At 46.0% G+C, this 19,111-nt stretch overlaps 1 protein-coding gene across 6 annotated transcripts in view; it reads right to left on the minus strand.

Moving 5' to 3' along the window:
- LOC307188525 (uncharacterized protein) overlaps positions 1-19,111 on the minus strand; it is a 79,824-nt gene that overhangs the window by 9,779 nt on the left and 50,934 nt on the right. For 5 of the 6 annotated variants that reach the window (XM_079925765.1, XM_079925764.1, XM_079925762.1 and 2 more), the window contains one exon: positions 13,274-17,374. In XM_079925765.1, the coding sequence (XP_079781891.1) occupies positions 17,364-17,374 (11 nt within the window). In that variant the 3' untranslated portion in view covers positions 13,274-17,363. Of the gene's footprint in view, positions 1-3; positions 17,375-19,111 lie in introns of those variants that run through there. The other variant, XR_013828966.1, reaches the window with a different exon arrangement.

A 19,111-nucleotide genomic window follows, 5' to 3' on the forward strand; every position in this document is an offset into this window, starting at 1 on the left:
CACGCGCCTAGAGCCTGTGCTCTGCAACAAGAGAAGCCACCGCAATGAGAAGCCCGCACACCACAACCAAGAGTAGCCCCCGCTCGCCACAACTAGAGAAAGCACACACGCAGCAATGAAGACCCAACACAGCCAAAAGTAAATAAATGAAAAACAAAACAAAACAAAAAACACTAAACTAAGTTCTAGTTCTCAAATATGGATGATCATTAGAATTATCTAGGGGAGGATTAAAAATACAGAGTGCAGAAACTGACCCTATGACCAGGATTCAGACTCTCCCAGTTTGGGGCCCCGGAACTGGTATTTTTTGAAACCTCATGTGAACAAGGGGTTCTGATAATCAACAGGTTTAGGATCCATTATTATATAGAATTTAAAATTTTCTATTTTTGTTTTTTTAACACTTAGATTCAGAATTCAGTCTTTTGGGATTTTTTCCACTAAAGGTCTGAGCGAGGAGCAGAGCTGACATTCTCTGTCCTGGCGGGGCAGCTGGAGGAGACAGAAGGCAGCGGAGCTCCCCTCTGAGACTGGCTTTTGAAGGGCTTTTGATCATCTCCACCCCCTGCCAGAGCCAATCACGGATGTCAGAGCCCAGGCAGCTGTGGCAGCTCAGTTTCCATGGCAACACCACCTCTGTCAGGAAGCTGGGATTCCCTGATCCCTGGGCCTTTCCCCCATCAGCGCTGAGCTTTTCCCAACTGTGGGATCCTAAGAATGACCAGGCATCTGGCTCCTTCAAGAAACAGCCTCAAATGTCCATAGATCCTTCCAGGAGCTTATCAAGTCCCTGGAAAAGGAAATAAAGGAAAGAACATAGCCAGGGTCAGCAGCAAGAAGGAGTCTCATTTACCTGTAGCCGGGTCAGTTTTCTTGCTTGGTGACTTTGAAATGAAATACAGAGCAGAGGAGAGCCTCAGTATGAAAAACAAACCAACAAGCAAACAAACACCTACCGTTTATGAAAAGAGTGCAGAAGGGTGTCCCCTCTTCCTGCTGCCTCCTGGCCACCTGTTGCAGCATTGAGGAAGTCAGGAACTTTCTGCTCACAGCCAGAGGAAAGGACACCAGGTCTGTTAAGATCAAGAAAAATAAGGATCACGTGAAGGTGGGAGTTGGGTGCAGCGGTGCCCTTTACATGGTGGGTGTCACAGACCAAGGGAAGGCAGAGAAGAGAGGCAGCCCTGACCTAGGGTTGCAGCTGAAGCCACCAGTCCTGCTGATTTAAGTATGTTAGAATTTCAACAGTTCAGACAAGCTAATTTTTTAAAGGGATGAAGAGGCTGCTTGTCTTCCAGCTGAGCTGGCCGGTCACCTGTGCCGCCCAGCATGGCTGATGTTGGTGGGGACTTAGAGCGGAAGAGCAGGTCCTGGATGTGATCCGGAAACTCACCAGGCGTGTGGCTTTGCAGTAGTGGAATCTGTCGACATGAACAGTCCTCAGCACGTTGGGTGATTCGAGTGCACTTTCATGATTCCCTCTCATTTTACCCCCTTGCTGTTTCCACACGCCACAGGAATCCCTCACTCCCCTCTGAATTGTGTGCTGCTGGAGATGGATGCTCGGACCTCCCACTCAGACGGGGCAGTCCCAGCGCCACCAACTCACAGGACCTGTTGTTCGTCCATTCCTTACCCAGTGCTGTCACTGCAGCCCGGCGCTGCAGCCCAGCCGGGAGGGCAGGAAACCAGTCCCCCAACAGCCATCCATCACGCTCGTAAACGCTCTGTATTTTACTAAGTTCCATCAAAGTTCACGTATACACCGAAGCAAAACAATCCTCCTCTATGCATTCTTTTTTTCTCAACCTATATGCAGCCCACAGACGCACATGAAATATTCGTGGGTGTGTGCTGGGAGCGCTTGAAGCCCTGCGTGCATCTGTGCAGTGGTGCATGTGCGCACCAGGCCGCGTGCCGGGGCGCACAGGACATCTGGTGCTGGGCGGGACCGCCTCCTGCACAGGCTGCACATGGAGGCCGAGCTGCTCCTAGGCTTGGATCCTCATGAATCACTCTTTGGCACTTTCCTCCCCAGCGTGCCATGTGTTGGTTTTTTGTTTGTTTGTCTTTTTCCTTTTAATAACCATTTCTTTAAAACTGAAGTGTAGTTAATGTACAATGTTATGTTAGTTTCAGGTGTACAGCAAAGTGGTTCAGTGATACATATATATGTATAATAATATAAATATATTACATATATATAATTTTTCAGATTATTTTCCATTATAGCTTATTGCAAGATACTGACTGTACTTCCCTGTGCTATACAGTAGGTCCTTGTTGGTTATCTGTTCTGTATACAGTAGCGGGCACATCCCATGTGTTGGTTTTAACTGTCTCACTCATCTTAGCATCTCCAAAGACTGTGTGATCAGTTGGTGTCCCAGCCTGCTGCTGGCTCTCTTCTCCCCCTCTTCTGCTCCCACGTTTATCGCTCAGTAAATGATAAGGGATTCCTTCCGCGAGTCCAGGAAGACACGAAAGGCAGCTGTCTTTTGTGTTAACATCAACTCCGGCTCTCCTCACCATCTTCTTTCTACTTGTAGGCCCTCTGCCCACTTACTTTAGAAAAGAAGCAAACGTTACCTGAGCTTCCCAGACCATGCAGTCCTGTTCTTGAATAACAACCTTCCAGTGGTTTACTATGTAAGATACCCAGAGCAACACACACACACACACACACACACACACACACACACACACACACACACACACACACACACACACAACGTGTGTCAAAACCAAACAGTTTGGCATCCTCTCCTTGTTTTTAATCAATGGCTGCTTCCCATCTAGTTTTCACCTTGTGAAACTCATGAGAAATCTGAAGTCGTCACCTCAGCTTCAGACTGAGTGTTCTGAGGAGTTCTAGAGGGCAGATGGGACAGGAGTTTGAAGGCTGTTTCTCCATATCCTTGGATCCTTCAGTATGCATCTTTTAGCCCGACGCTTGGTGCATCACAGTACACATCTGAAGCATCAGGTTAGGAAAGTACCAAGAGTGGTAGCTTTGAAGCTAACGAGAAGTACCTGCAGATTCCTTTCTCGTTCAGCTCGAGGATTTTCTAATCTCCTTCAGTGTAAAAATCCTCTTGACTGGAGTGAGGCTTCTAATATTACCTCTTACGATGAGTGCTTTTCAGACCTCTTTGAAGGCATCCTAATAGTCGAGAACAAGAGAGAATTACCACAGAACAGGAGGGAAATGATACAGGACTTGTATCAACAGGGTTGGACAACAATGATGAAATTCCACATTTTTATCTAGAATCATCCTGGAATGATTAAGGCTGAGAAGACATGAGGAAGGCCAGGGGACCGTCCCGTTGCAGCCTGTGGTGCCAGCATCCAGACCAACCTGCACGTGCTGGTCACCTGTCTTTGGAGAGTGAGCCCCCAGATGCAGGGAGGCTGGAGAGAGCAGCGTCTGTTTCTCGTCTCCAGACATCTAGGGGAGAATTCGTGTCCTGGGGTGATGCTTTTGCCTTGCCTTTATTGATGACTTTCTCCTCTGAATTCTCACATTACTTTTTTTAAAATTAATTTTTATTGGAGTATAGTTGCTTTACAATGTTGTTAGTTTCTGCTGTACAGCAAAGTGAATGAGCTATATGTATACATATATCCCCTCCTTTTTAGATTTCCTTCCCATGTAGGTCACCATGGAGCATTGAGTTCCCTGTGCTATACAGCAGGTTCTCATTAGTTATCTGTTTTATACACAGTAGTGTATATATGTCATTCCCAATCTCCTAATTCATCCCACCTCCCCTTCCCCCTTGGTGTCCATACATTTGTTCTCTACGTCTGTGTCTCTGTTTCTGCTTTAATCTTCATGCATAGTTTATATGATCCGTGCAGTGTGATAATACGCCGTTAGCTTTCTCTCTGCGTTTCGAGGACAGAGTTTGTTTTTAGGGCCACACTGACTTGCAACAGTCATTGTGGGTGATCTGTCTCCATCTATCCCGCCTTAAGCATTCTCTGCATGAGAGGTCGGCAAATATTTTCTGTAACAGGCCAGTGTGTTTGGTTTGAATGTTTGTGTCTCCCCAAAATTCAGATGTTGAAACTTGATGTCCAAGTGATGGTATTTGGAGATGAGAACTCTGGGAGGTGACTGGATCATGAGGGCAGAGCCCTCAGAAGGGGCATTGGGGCCCCCTCAGAGGGCTCCCTTGCCCCTTCTCCACGTGACACACGGCCAAAAGGTGGCCGTCTCTGAACCGTGATATGGGCTCTCTCCAGACACTGAATCTGCCAGCGCCTTGACCTCAGACTCCGCAGCCTCTAGAACTGTGAGAAAGAGATGTCTGTTGTTTGCAAGCCTCCCAGTGTATGGTATCTTATTGAAACAGCCCAGGGGCTTCCCTGGTGGCACAGTGGTTACGAATCCGCCTGCCAATGCAGGGCACACGGGTCCGATCCCTGGTCTGGGAAGATCCCACATGCCACAGAGCAGCTAAGCCCGTGCGCCACAACTACTGAGCCTGCACTCTAGAGCCCGCGTGCAGCAGCTACTGAGCCTGTGTGCTACAGCTGCTGAAGCCCGCACGCCTAGAGCCTGTGCTCTACAACAAGAGAAGCCACCACAATGAGAAGCCCACACACCGCAACAAAGTGTAGCCCCCGCTCGCCACAACTAGAGAAAGCCTGCGTGCAGCAACAAAGACCCAGTGCAGCCAAAAATAAATTAAAAAAAAAAAAAAAAGCACCCCAAACAAACTAAGACAGCCAGACAGGACACATTTAGGCTTTGTGAAGCACATGGTCTCTGTTGTAACAGCTCTGCTCTGCGAGAAAGCAGCCAGACACAATCATATGTAAATGAGCAAGGCTGTGTTACAATAAAACTTTATTGACAAAACAGGCTGAGGGCCAGAAGCGGTCCTTGGCAATAGTTTGATGATTGCTGGTCTAAGTCAATGCCAGTTATACCATTTCCCTTATTAGTGATCAGACCAGGCAGGCATGTGTGTGTATGACCTTATACTAGTCAGGAAACAGGAGGGAACATCTGGTGCGGGCCTCTGGAAAAGGCTTCCTTGATTCTAAGACCTCGTCCCTTATTTCCCTCTGGACCTTGCTGTGTTGGGAGCAGCCATCATACTCCCCGGCTGAGGATGGCCCAACACTGGAAGGAGGACAAGGCTGAGAGGAGCACAAAGAGGAGAGAGACCCTGACATTCTCACCCAAGCCCGCTCTGCTCTGGTCTCCAAACTATGCAGCTTAATTGATGTCCTTCTTGGCTAAGCCAGTTAGCCTTTTTGTTTGCAAGAAAGCATATTAATTGATACAGCTCTACCCCTGAAATGTTTAAAATGATGTTAAATTCATGTAAATCGAATCTGGCTTCTCCTTGGGGAAAAATTATATACTTCATACTACATTTCTGATAAAGAGCGCAGTGTCCACCTTTTTACAGAAATGATAAAAAATGCCATGTTGAGTCAAACATACATGGCGTGTTTCTAGAAAGTTGTTTTTACAGTGCATATAACTGATGACTAGGACAGAATACAGTGAGTCGCTTCAGATTCAAATTCTCATGAGTGTGTATCACATGAAGTTCTCGTCTTACATCTTCATAATTCCTCCGTCTTAGTGCAGGAAATATAGTAAACACTCAGGTCACAGAATCGACTGGAATTTTTAGGGAACATTTCACAAGACTCTTTGAGGAGAATTTTAAGGATATTTGGTCCACATGATAAATTTAAAGGGTGTAAAGGGGTCCAGGACCACTGACTTGGAAGTATACTTCATGAAACATGAAAATATGGGAAATAGAATGTCGGGGGTAAAAAGTAGAACACTGAAGTGGACACGCAGGGACTCCAACTATGTAAAAAGTATATGTGCACAGAAAAGGAATAGGATGAAACTATAAAATAATAATAATTTAGGTGATTTCAAGTTTTGTTTTCATAAAATTTCCAAGTTTTCTACAATAAAAAAGTTTTGCTTCTGTAATCGGGAAGAATAAAATTTCAGTACCGACCACAGAGCACACATTTGCCTTATGACAGCGGCTGCCACCAGAAGAACATCATTCATTTTATAAGTTGTGTATAAAGATTTAATATGCCTGACTATAAGACAGTGAGATTTTTAAATAAAGGAACTCCAAAATCAAATGAATGTATTTCTTCCTGGTAGTTCCTTTAGGAGACGATATGCTTATTCAAATGACGTTTTTTGGAGCTCCTATGGAAGAACTGTCTGTGAAGAGTCAGCCACGGAAGAAATGGATCTCCTGTCTCTATCAAGGCATAGCATTCTCTCTCCTCCCTCCTCAGCCAGCTTCAGCTAATGGTTTGTGTGCTTGTTGACACTGACCTTCAGCGCCATTGGGAAGGGCTGTGGGGTCATGTGCGCCCTCAGTCTCCATGTAAAAGCAGGTCTCTTTGTGGATTCCAAGATCCTTTAGGAGTTAGCATAGGTTTACTTGGCTGTACCCTATAAAGGTGAATTAAAAGAAAGTGAGGAATTAATTGCACTTCCCTTTTTATTTTATTTATTTTTAATTTTAATTTTTTTAACATCTTTAATGGAGTATAATTGCTTTACAATGGTGTGTTAGTTTCTGCTTTATAACAAAGTGAATCAGCTATACATATACATATATCCCCATATCTCTTCCCTCTTGTGTCTCCCTCCCTCCCACCCTCCCTATCCCACCCCTCCAGGCGGTCACAAAGCACCGAGCTGATCTCCCTGTGCTATGCGGCTGCTTCCCACTAGCTATCTATTTTACGTTTGGTAGTATATATGTCATTGCCACTCTCTCACTTCATGCCAGCTTACCCCTCCCCATGTCCTCAAGTCCATTCTCTACATCTGTGTCTTTATTCCTGTCCTGCCCCTAGGTTCTTCAGAACCATATTTTTTCTTTAGATTCCATATATATGTGTTAGCATACGGTATTTGTTTTTCTCTTTCTGACTTACTTCACTCTGTATGACTCTAGGACCATCCACCTCACTACAAATAACTCAATTTTGTTTCTTTTTATGGCTGAGTAATATTCCATTGTATATATATGCCACATCTTCTTTATCCATTTATCTGTCGATGGACACTTAGGTTGCTTCCATGTCCTGGCTATTGTAAATAGAGCTGCAATGAACATTTTGGTACATGACTCGTTTTGAATTATGGTTTTCTCAGGGTATATACCCAGTAGTGGGATTGCTGGGTCATATGATAGTTCTATTCTTACTTTTTTAAGGAACCTCCACACTGTTCTCCATAGTGGCTGTATCAGTTTACATTCCCACCAACAGTGCAAGAGGGTTCCCTTTTCTCCACACCCTCTCCAGCATTTGTTGTTTGTAGACTTTTTGATGATGGCCATTCTGACTGGTGTGAGGTGATACCTCATTGTAGTTTTGATTTGCATTTCTCTAATGATTAATGATGTTGAGCATTCTTTCATATGTTTGTTGGCAGTCTGTATATCTTCTTTGGAGAAATGTCTATTTAGGTCTTCTGCCCATTTTTGGATTGGGTTGTTTGGTTTTTTTTGTTATTGAGTTGCATGAGCTGCTTGTAAATTTTGGACATTAATCCTTTGTCAGTTGCTTCATTTGCAAATATTTTCTCCCATTCTGAGGGCTGTCTTTTCGTCTTGTTTATGGTTTTCTTTGCTGTGCAAAAGCTTTGAAGTTTCATTAGGTCCCATTTGTTTATTTTTGGTTTTATTTCCATTTCTCTAGGAGGTGGGTCAAAAAGGATCTTGAAGTGATTTATGTCATAGAGTGTTCTGCCTCTGTTTTCCTCTAAGAGTTTGATAGTGTGTGGCCTTACATTTAGGTCTTTAATCCATTTTGAGTTCATTTTTGTGTATGGTGTTAGGGAGTGTTCTAGTTTCATTCTTTGCACTTGCCTTTTTATCCCTACTCAGTACACAGCGCCATGCTGAGCACAAAGCAAAGGCTCAGTTAATTGATGTTAATTGGCACATCTGTGACACTCTGCGGAGTCATCTAGCTGGGGACTGGATTGTCTGTGTTGACATCACTCAGCTAAAGAGAAGCTGAGAGTTATCAGCTTGTTTAGACTCATAGATGATTCAGTTTTCCCAAATAGCCTAAAACTCGGTCACTTACTGAGGTGACAAACTCTGCCCAGTTTGCCAAGGATATTTCTCATTTTAGCACCAAAACTCGTTCATCTCAGGAACCCCCTCAGATGCAGGCTGACTGAGGTGGTTGGTCACTCTATCCACTGGTGACCCAACTTTATAATGATGCAACTTCCCTTCGTTTTAGTCTTGGCTTCTCCAGCCAAGCCATTCACCCAAGGCTGGATGGAGGCATCCAGTGGCCCAGCCATCTGACCTCTGCTGTGTGTTGTTGTCCTGCAGACGAACAAGCCAGAACAAAGGGATGAACTGCAAAGAGACAGGGCCCTACACATATAATCTGGTTATAATTTTCCTGGGAGAGTTTGGGTTCCTGGCTTATCCATCCATTCCTTAGTTATGTATGTATGTATGTATGTATATATTTATGGCTGCATTGGGTCCCTGGCGTATCTGTCCACTCCTTATTCATTCATTTATTTGTTTATTTATTTTTGGCTGCCTTGGGACTTCGTTGCTGCGTGCAGGCTTTCTTTAGCTGTAGTGAGCAGGGGCTACTCATCATTGCAGTGCACGGGCTTCTCATTGCGGTGGCTTCTCTTGTTGTGGAGCATGGACTCCAGGCATGCAGGCTTCAGTAGCTGTGGCACACGGGCTTAGTTGCTCCACGGCATGTGGGATCTTCCCCAACTGGGGCTCGAACCCATGTCCCTGGCATTGGCAGGTGGATTCTCAACCACTGCGCCACCAGGGAAGCCCCCGTCCACTCCTTGTAAAGAACAACTGCCTCTCAGGTTGGCTCATCACTTCTGTTTTGCCTGCGACATACAGAAAGGCAAACCAACCAGCCCAGCATGACCCTGCTCAGAACAAGGTTTTCTGCCAGGTTTTCACATGCTGGAAAACTTGTGCCCCTCGGAAAGAAACCCCAGCAAAATGAAGCCTAATTTTTATTTATTTTTGCATTCAGAGAGGAATGGCGATGTCGTCCATGTCCTAGACACATCTTAATTTGTGGTTTTTTTCTTATTTGACTCTCTTAATAGGAGGAAAGTATGCCAGGGCTGATTTATGGATCTCCAGTGGTGCCAGGCATCATTTCACATGTGCACAGCTGCTCCACAGTAGTTTAACTTGGCGGATAGCATTAAACCCTGGAATTGTGTCATCTATTTGTACACGCGTACAATAGCCTCCTTGTGCAGGTTCTTCAAGAATCCTTGCAGGCATGGTTGAGACTGGGCGTTTACGGAGTCTCACAGAGTGATTTATTCTGTTGGAAGCCTTTCAGCGTTTCAGAATGAAGGATGAGATAGCATTTTGTGCCATCGATTAAGTTCCCTGGGGAATTAGAGTTGGGCTAACGTGGAGACGCCTCAAGCCCACGGTGGGAACTCCCGTTTCAGTGGTCATCCAGGCGATGTGGGACATGTGACTGCTGACAGCAGGCTGGCTTTCATTCTGACATGTCGCAGGGAAGCAGCTAAAAGTGGGGGGGCGGGGTGATCTAATGCAAGTCGCCGCGGGCGTAAATAACTTGAGAAGCTCTGTTGACAGCAGAAAGTCCGGCCTCCGCAGTAGTTAACAAGGCTATCTTCAAATTCAAAGGGCCCTGACATTTGTCACAGTTGTCCTTTGTAGTCAAGGGTGCTACTGCGGACACCGTGTTTATCCCTGCAGCCGAGTGTGGCTGAAAATACCCGTGTGTGACAGGTGATAAGGCCTTTCTGTGGAGGGGGACAGGGCGGACGTGAGAGCCTGGCTAGGGTTTGTGTGCGGGCCTCCCAGCACACAGCTTGGCATGTCACAGAGCATCTTGTCTCCATCTGCAGCGACCTGGCCGCTCTGGCCTCGGCCCCTCGGCTCCAGCGGCCCGCAAGTGTCTCCATTCTTGAGCGGCTTTCCCTGGGTCTTGCTTGCTGTCTCCCTTGCCCGCACAGGGCAGGTAGGCTGGTACCAGGCTCCTTCCTACACCCTGGCTCAGGGGAGAAGGCCTTTGGGGTGGGCTGGGTCCCTCGACACTTTTGTCGATGGGTGATTTTATTTTGCTACTTCAGCACTGTTTTCAACTGGAAAGACCTTTGAGGCTGAAAGGACTTTCCCCCCTTTCTCGGTGTCACCTGTCTTAGGACAGGGAAAGGCAGAGGCAGTGCTTTGGGCTCAGGTGTGCCTCTCCGTCAGTGGACTAGGTGGACACTTACACAGCTTGTTGCCTTAAAAAATGCTACCTCACCAGCCTATTCTCAAAATCCTTTTTTAAGGCTAGAAATTCCTAAAGGCTCATCTTGGAAGTCTAATAGTGGGTTCACAAGCCAGCGACAGGGCTCGGAAAGCCGTCCTGCTCGGGTGTCTTGCTGGGGGCAGCAGTTAAGTTCAGGCCCGGGTGGCGCTGGTGGCCTCAGCCCATGGCCAGCACTGCGTGACTGCTTATTACGTTGCCTCTTTGGCAAATAAAAATCTTTTTACCCGTGGGTTCAAGATGGGGCTTAGGAAAGAGAATAAAAGGGCTTCTTGGTGATGCCTTAGCCTTAAAATCTCCTATGGGAGGAACTGCTAATTGTCTTGAACAGGGAAACCCCAAGAATCTTACGAGCTCCTTAACCACTGAGTGAATCGCCTTATCAGACCTTCTTCTAGAAGAGTCTGGTGCATAAGGAAGTTGTGATGAGGATGACTGAGAGATGAGAGTGTGGTGCCTGAGACCAACCCTGGGCACTGGACTTCCCCAGGAGGGAAAGATGACCTGAGCCTCCATGAGCAGCTAAGGGACACTGGTGTCCAAGAACGGACATCTTCTCGGGAGGGAGAGGGGGTCTGGAATTGGGAGGCAGGGGAACTGAGCACAGCCTTTGTCTGCTTCACAGTTCTGCCTCTGGTTTGAGGTCATCCAGTAGAGTTCCATCCCACACAAGTCTTGAAGTTGTTTCTCCAAGGAACATCTCTGAATCAGCTTTCATCTCTTCTTGACCCTCTAAGGACGCTGGGAGGGAGGCCCAGAGTCCCCAAGGCTTCGGCGCATGTAGCAATGGTCTCTGATCCTGTAGATTTTGTTTATTTGTTTGTTTTTTGAGAAACTAGGAGGAATGGTATTGAAAGTAACAAGCATCTAGTATGTTCTGTCATTCCCATTTTATAGATGAGGAAACTGAAGTTCAGTTATGGGACCAGGATTACGTGAAAGCGAATAGCAAAGCTGGGATCTAAACGTAGGCCACCTACCAGAGGTGAGCAGGTTGACAAGTTAGCCCAACTCAGAGAGCCCCCTGCATCTGACTTCTGTGCTCCATCTCAGAACTGTGGGCTTCTCTCTACAGTCCTGACTGAGAACTTCACCAGGAAGACAGCAGGTTCTCCTCATGGTGTTTGAGAAACCACTGACTAAAGAATGAGCCTCGCCTGTATCCCTGATGATCTTTTAAAATAGTGAATAGTAACACTGCTATAATGGTGAATATTGAAATGCCACCATCTGCCCTTGGTCTTTCAGAAGGTACCAGGCAAATCTTGCTGTTCTGAGACCGATATCTAAATTCTTTTAATTAACTCATTTATTGACCAGGGGATTTTTTCAGAATCTAACGCCTGTGGCTGGTGATTTGTTATGTAAATCAATATTGAAACATCTCTGGTCAATAACGTTTGGGTAACAAAAGACGTATTAATAAGTCTCTGGTCAATATTAATAAACCTTATTTGGTTTGATGAGTTAAAGCAATACCCTTAGCCTCCACTGTGTATGTTGGAAAGAGGGCAGAAGGAAACAGTTTCTCTGAGATAACTTTCCAAAGAAGGTCCTAATAGGTTTGGGTTGATAGACATCCAAGAAGTTACAGATGATAGGGGTTGACACCCTTGCAAAATTAATATATGCCCAGTAGGCTAAGTCCATGGTTTCCTTCCTTTTCCATTGGATTTCTAAATGTCAGAAGTCCCCATCTTCATGGTCTGTGACGTGATGGGGCCCTTCTAGTTACAGAGCTCTTCCTCATGAATTGCTCTGTGAAACCTCAAAGACTGCTTCATTCCTTTTCTGTCAGGTGAGGACACAGAGACTGAACGCCCATGCATTCCTGACGGCAGCACAACTGGTACACCACGGAGCTGGGGCGAGAATCGAGACCATGAGTGCTTTTAGCATTGCCCCGCCGTGTTCCCTCTCCACATTCCACAGAAGGGTTTATTAAGGATCGCATTTTGCATAAGGCAGCCGATGGTAGCAATGGTCACCTGAAGCCAAGGTCCCAGGCTGTGGAGCTGGTAGGGCTGGGGCGTCTCTTGCCTTGGCTTGGGGTTGGCCCAAGGGATTAAAATCACTAGGGTACAAGAGGAAGGATGCCAAGGTTGGAAGCCAGGCCCAGCCTGAATTGGGCTGTGCTGGTGGCATGCGAAGTTACGAAGCATTTTCAAAGTACCTATGACATTTTATTTTAGGTAGTAAAATCTTTACGTTCAAGCTGTTAGAAAATATTTGAAACAAGCCATTCCTAAATATGTTTATGTAAGTATTCCTAAGACACACTACACACATGTGTGAGTCAGACTAAGTTCTTCATAAAATAGAATTGAATTCAGTTGTTTAAAATGGGTTTGCTGTTGGGTTGCATGGAGACATGTACGTGGTTTGATCGTAGCCCTCACTTTTCAATGTTTTGAGTGTCAAAAGGACATAGGATGGCACCTTTCTTAGGAAGTGTGATTTATAATATACTCCACACTCAGTGAAAATTGAGTTTGTGTAGTAGTTAGGATTAGGTTGCTAGAAGATCCAAAATAACAGTGGCTTAAAGAAAATAGAAGTTTCTTTTTCTCTCATGAACGAAGTCAGGAGTCAGTTCACAGATGGTTTGGTGGCTTCATGGTATCAGGGGCTCATGCTCCTCCTGTCTTGTTACTCACTATGCATGAATTCTATTTCCAAATTCACCTCATGGGCCAACATGGCTGCTGGAGTGCCAGCAATTATATTTGCAATCCAGGCAGTAGGAAGAAAAAAGGAGTGAAAATGAGGGCACACTCTCTTCCACTTCCACTATGTCTCCTCGGCTAGAACTCTGTGATACGCCAGATCTGGCTATAAAGCAGACTGAGAAATGTATGATTTTAGCTAGCCATGATGTTCTCAGCTAAAACAATAATTAGGATTATTTTTACAAGGAAAAAAAAGGAAGAATGAATATTGAGTGGCAATTAGGAATCTCTACCACAGCTTGGTTATGGAACCTATTCCCTTCATCTTATTCCCTAGGCTCCCCACACTTGCTCCTTGCCCATCCCCTCTTGCACATGTGCAATTAAAAAACGACCCTATTGCTTGAGAGACCCAGAGCCATGCAGAACAGAAAAGATCATTATGGGTGGAAACTGAGTCAAACTAGGGAGCTTCTTGCTATGATTATTTGCCTTTATTATCAATATCATTTATTTCATCATCAAAAAACCTTACTGTGCACTAGAATGTGTAGGGGAAAACATCAGAGGTGTTAGGAAATATAATACAGGATTCCTGTCTCTACCCTTGACTTTCTTATTTGGGGGAGATGAGACTCCCAGAGTAAGGTCCTGTCAAGAGCTGTGAAAGGGCTGAGATTTTCCCCCACTTGTAAGTGAGGAGCTAGCCCACCAGTGTCCTGGGTGCTGGCAGGAGACACAGGACCCTGGGTCAGAGATAAAGGACTTAAATTATATCAGTAGTCTGGGTGCCAGTCTTTTCTTGTGCTAGTTCCCCAGTTCCTGCAGGGTGACTCAGGTGGCCACATGGTGACTGCATGGCAGCGGGTGGCATTACAGGAGAGGAACCTGGAGCCCAAGGCAGGCAAGGCTTGTACGATGGGAAGCACGGCTGCCACCCCTTCTCCAGAGGGAACCTCCATCTCCGAGGTTCCAGGCTGTCCACCGTGTAAGCATGCTTGTAAAGACGGTCCATCCAGAACAGAGGTGTCAGCGTCTCCGCCTGCAAGATGTCAGACACAGGAGAGGCCCTTGGAGAACTGTCTCCCGCCCGACATGACACAGCGCACGCCAAGCACGGCACCAGGACAGAAGCACCCTGGTCCCCTGTGAGTGAGCAGAGCGCGCTGGGGGCTGCACAATCAGGGGCCTGGAAGGGAGGGCGAGGCTGGACCAAGAGCGGGGAGAGGGCTCCACCCCCTGTGCAGGTGCGCGGACATGGTACGAGGCGTTCGTAGACCTACCAAAGAGCAGTTTGGTGGAAGGGAGAGTGTTATAGGAAAGCCGTGGGGTCTGGACGTCCCGGGAGGGCCTGGGATGCCTGAGGAACTTCCCGCAGCGAGGAGGAGGGTCGGTAATGGTGCCGCCAGCGACATGGCTGGGGATGGCCGGAGCGGAGGAGACGGGAGGCGAGGCAGGGACGGGTCTGGGCATCAAGTGCTGGGTACGTGAGCGCTTCCCACATGGCAGGGCAGCTCACCCGTATTTATTGTTTCGCTTCCTTTACTATGCAGCAGGCAGGAAAGCTTGCAGGGAACTTCATGTCTGTAAGGATGAAGGGGTAGCACCATTGATAGACCCGTTACCTCAAGTGGCATTTCCTAAATTTCTCACGAGGGCATCACCCAGGTGTTCAGTGCTGGATCCTCTCATGTATTTTAGGATCAGGCCCTTCCCTGCAGGTATCAGTGTCAGGTTCTAAAGGACCCCAGGGGCCCTTACTGCCCAGGATAAGGGAGGGCTTTGGTGTGGGGCGGATAGATAGAAATACCCGTGTCGTACCTGGGTGACCAGTCATGATAGCAGCTCTGAAAGTGAGAAAACTAGTGTAAAGGACACATCCGCAGGGAAACCCGGATACTAACAGGCAAATGGCTTCAACAGAGGAGCCCCTGACAAAGAAGATGCTGGACATCCCTGTCCTTAACCCTCAGACTGGAGACGGAAATTCTACGTGTCCTCGAGTGGCTTCCTACTCTTCTCACAGAACAGTCCTGGCTCCTTGACCTGGTGTGAGAAGCAGCAGCACGCCCCTGGCCCCCGCACCTCCACAGTGAGTGAAGTGCCCCCGACTCGGCTTCCGCCATCCATCATGGAAGGCTTTGGCAGACCGCTGTGGAAACCAACTCCTAAATATTTTAAGCAGAGACCATGGCTGACAGGAGTCAAACTTTCTGTATTAATGGAGGATTAAAACCTCAGCTGTTTCCAGTAATTTATTATGCACCCGCTTATAAACACATTGCACTGGTCATGGAATGTATACGTGTAGCAGGCCCTCCAGAGATGGATGAAGAACACTTCAAGGGCATCAAGGGCACCCAGGTTCCAGCATGGAAGCACAATCACAGTTGACAACCTTTGCATGGGAAGTCCCCTGACCGTTGGTGACCTGTGTCCTGTGGCCACTGTCTGGGAACCACTGCACGTGACAAAGGAGCAAGACCCTCTGGCCTTACTCAGACCCATCATTACACTGTCCCCAGAAGTGACCCATGTCAGCCTTCAAGGGCTCATGTTGCGAAAGGCAATCATCTGTCTCGTGAGAAAAGCCATCGAAGTGCCAAATTATTGATGGACAAATCACCACACCCAGTGTGCTGTGTCTGACTGTGGGCACCACACCTCAGGGGCAACATTAGCCCCAAACGTGACACATGCAGGGCAGAAGCGTTCAGACCAGAAGGGGACACAAACCATGCGATGCTGGGACAAAGGAACAGGATTCACATGGATAGAAGGGGTGGGGGGGCACGCTTGCTGTCCGAATGCTCTGGAGGTTGTGGAGAGGAAGGTTTTCCCAGGGTGGGGGCGGAAACCAATGGTAAAGGCTGGTTGCTGTGAAAACAGATTTATGCTAAAAAACCCAGGGGTGTGGGGGGAGTACTTCCTAACAGTTTGTGAGAACGGGCTGAGCTCTCTGTCACTGGAGATGCTCAGTCCTTGGCTGCATGGCCATGCTGGAAGAAACACTGCAGAAAAACTCCAGCGTCGGATCACTGAAGGAAGGGACTAAGTTTCCCCCGCAGGACCTTGTGATGCCATGCATGGGGGACTTGAATCTGAAGTTGGGGTGTGTGTGGTCTTGTAATAGGGAAGAATAAATCTGACTCCATATTGGATCTATTTCTTTAGCTCCAACCTTTGTGCCCTGTTGCCTCTGCTTAAGTCATGCTGGCTCTGCACCTTTTGTAAAAGAATGTTGCCTATGGCTTGAAATATACAGGATAGCCTGACCTTGACCTGACCTGAACACAGAATAACAGAAACCTGGCCTACAGGGACAGCTACAAGAACAAAGGATCTGACACCAAGAAGTTTGCAACAATTCACACACCCCCTCACCTTGCCTTTAAAAAGGGCTTTGCTGAAAGCTTTTCGGAGTTTGGCCTTTTTAAGGCATGAGCCACCTGTCTCCTTGCCTGGCCCCACAATTAACCTCTCTGCTTCAAACTCTAATGTTTCAGTATTGTTCAGTCTCACTGTGTTATTAGGCACAGACTTGCGTTCAGTAACAATTATGGTGAGCCAGCCAGGAATCTGTGCCTGTGGCGGGTGGACCCCGGCCAGGGACAGCCCCTTCCCAAGTTCCCAGCAGCTGCTGGAGCTCATTTTGCATCCAGGAACTGTGAGGGACTCTCCCTGAGAGGCGTCAGCTGCCCCAGTGCACAAGGTCATTTGGAGCAGAGAAATGTCCAGAGCTGTGGTCCACATTTGGTGTCACTTGGGGGTAAGTCGCTCCATCTTGCACAGGCTGGGAATTCTCTCCACTCCATTTGGGTTACTTCCCTTGTAGGAAGTGAGACACTCTGGGTCTGTTCTCTTTTGAGAGCTAAGCCAGTCTGTTTGGAGACCTCCATCTGGGAGTAGAAATGGAATTTTAGACTACACCTCCACTGATTTCTGTGTGACCGTAGTTTGTGTTTTTTTGTGTGTGTATTGTTTTGGGGTGAGCCACTCCAGCTTGTGCCTTTGTTAGTGGGACCATTCGTTTGTTGTTTGTATGTGTGTGTATCAGTATGCACTGGTCAGTTGAGACGTCTTCGGTAACAGGGCTTGCGTGTGACGGCACCAGGGTGTCCTTCCCTATTGTGTTGGGTTTTGCCTGTGGTCGAGCATTAGTTGGGATTTTCCTTTTGCAATGAATGGGTATTTCCCTTTTTGGCACTGGGGAACTGTGATCCTGAAAGACCATTTTGCATTGCATTTGTTTGCTTTATTAATATTAGATAACACCAGCCATGAATAATTAAGTATGGATAATCAGAGCTCTGTTCCATCTTGTAGTCCCCCTAGCATGTATTTTGCAAAACTGGGAGATCTTCAGTATGCTCCTAGAAAGGGAGAGAAAGAAGATTTTTTTTAAACATTTCACCACCACTACATTCTTTAGACTCTGGACTAAATTACTTAAGATGAAACTCTCTTAAAATTCCAAAACTGGTTCTTTTTGCATATGCAGTTAAGAGAAAGCTGGCTTGATAAAATACCTTTTATTCAGAATTCTGACCCCAAGAGAACGAAAATATTCTGAGGAGCAAGCTTGAAGGTAACTAAGTAAGTTCAACCTATTCCAACTGTTATTTTTGGTTTGCATTTGCCAGGTGAATTGCCATGACACGTGTGGTAATGATTCCTTATCTTTACATTTGCATGTTGTTTGCTGTTAAAAAGTAGGATCCTTGTTTGAAAAAGTTGAGGAAATTGTTGGACTTCACCCTTTTGTTTTTGTTCTGCAGGAATTAGATTTTGTTCTGTGTGTATGTTTACATTTGTCTTGCATATAAGTTTGCTGGCTATGAGATCTATCTGGATGTATGTGTTTCATTATGATTAGGTGTCTTTGTCTTTGGATAGTATTGCTGAGGTTAACTTGTAAATGAGCTCTATTTAATAGACTTAAAAGTAAATGCTTACAAATTAAATACTTACTACTATTTAGAAAACAGGCCAAAATGAACTTCAGGTCCTCATGATCTGGGAAATATTCAGTATGGAATTGATATCTGGTATTGAAGCTAGCTTAAGCTTGTTGGTTTGACTAATACAGACATGTCTTTTAGAAAATTCAAACTATTTAGGATAAACCTTATAACCAGCAATAGAAATTTCTAGTAAGAGTTTCCGAAAAGTAAGTATAAATTGTGAGAGATGCCTTTAACATTACTTACTTAGGATGCTTTTAAATGCTTGTAATAGAAAACACAACTAAAAGTGTCTTAAACAATTACGACTAATTCCTAATGGTTCCAGCATAGATTCAGTCAGTGAATCAGTGACATCAAGGATCCAGGTTCTTGCCATATTTTCCTCTGCCATTTTTACATGTCAGTTTTGTCCTTGGATTTGTTCCCTCATGATCCTAAGACAGCTTCCACGGCACCAGTCCTCGTCCAACAATGACCAGATTCAGGGAAGTATGAACCTTTTGTCCCTTTCAAGAGCAAAGGAAACCCAAAAGTTCCCTTATTTGCCTTCACAGTTCTTAAGCAAGGTTGCACCTGTATTAAATCAAATATTGCCAAGAAGAAAAGGAATTACACCAGGATTGCTTTAACCTAATCCTCATTCACCCACTGGGGCTAAGGAGGGACCAATGAAAATCATGGGCCTAATAACTGAACAGTATTGGGGTTCTCTTGGCAAGGAAGTATGAAGGCAATTGTTGGTGTGGTCAATACAGACATGTCTTCTATTGTGCCTGGGTTTACTGAGGGTGAATGGGTTTATGTTGTTTCTGTTGCAGTTTGTCAACAGAAAAAAAAATTAGCTTGGTATGATGAAATTCTTATAAGTAAATTAGATGCAAATAGGATGAGAGCTTTTGGGTGACCTCTTTAGAAATGGCTATGATTTGGGAATGTCTGCTTAAGGGTGGTCCCTCCAGATATTTGGTAACTTAAATTTTAGAGTTGTGCTAGTTTGGGTTGGATGACGGGGGATACTGAATAGCTAGGTCATTCCCAGGCAGGGTACTGAAACATTAAGTACTGAATATAGAAGCTAAAGGTGTCTGGGACTATGTTTGGTACCACACTATTTTCTATAAAAAGCAGATGTTTTAAAAAATT

This window comes from Stenella coeruleoalba, assembly GCF_951394435.1.
Source record: "Stenella coeruleoalba genome assembly, chromosome: 7".
Lineage (NCBI taxonomy): Eukaryota > Metazoa > Chordata > Mammalia > Artiodactyla > Delphinidae > Stenella > Stenella coeruleoalba.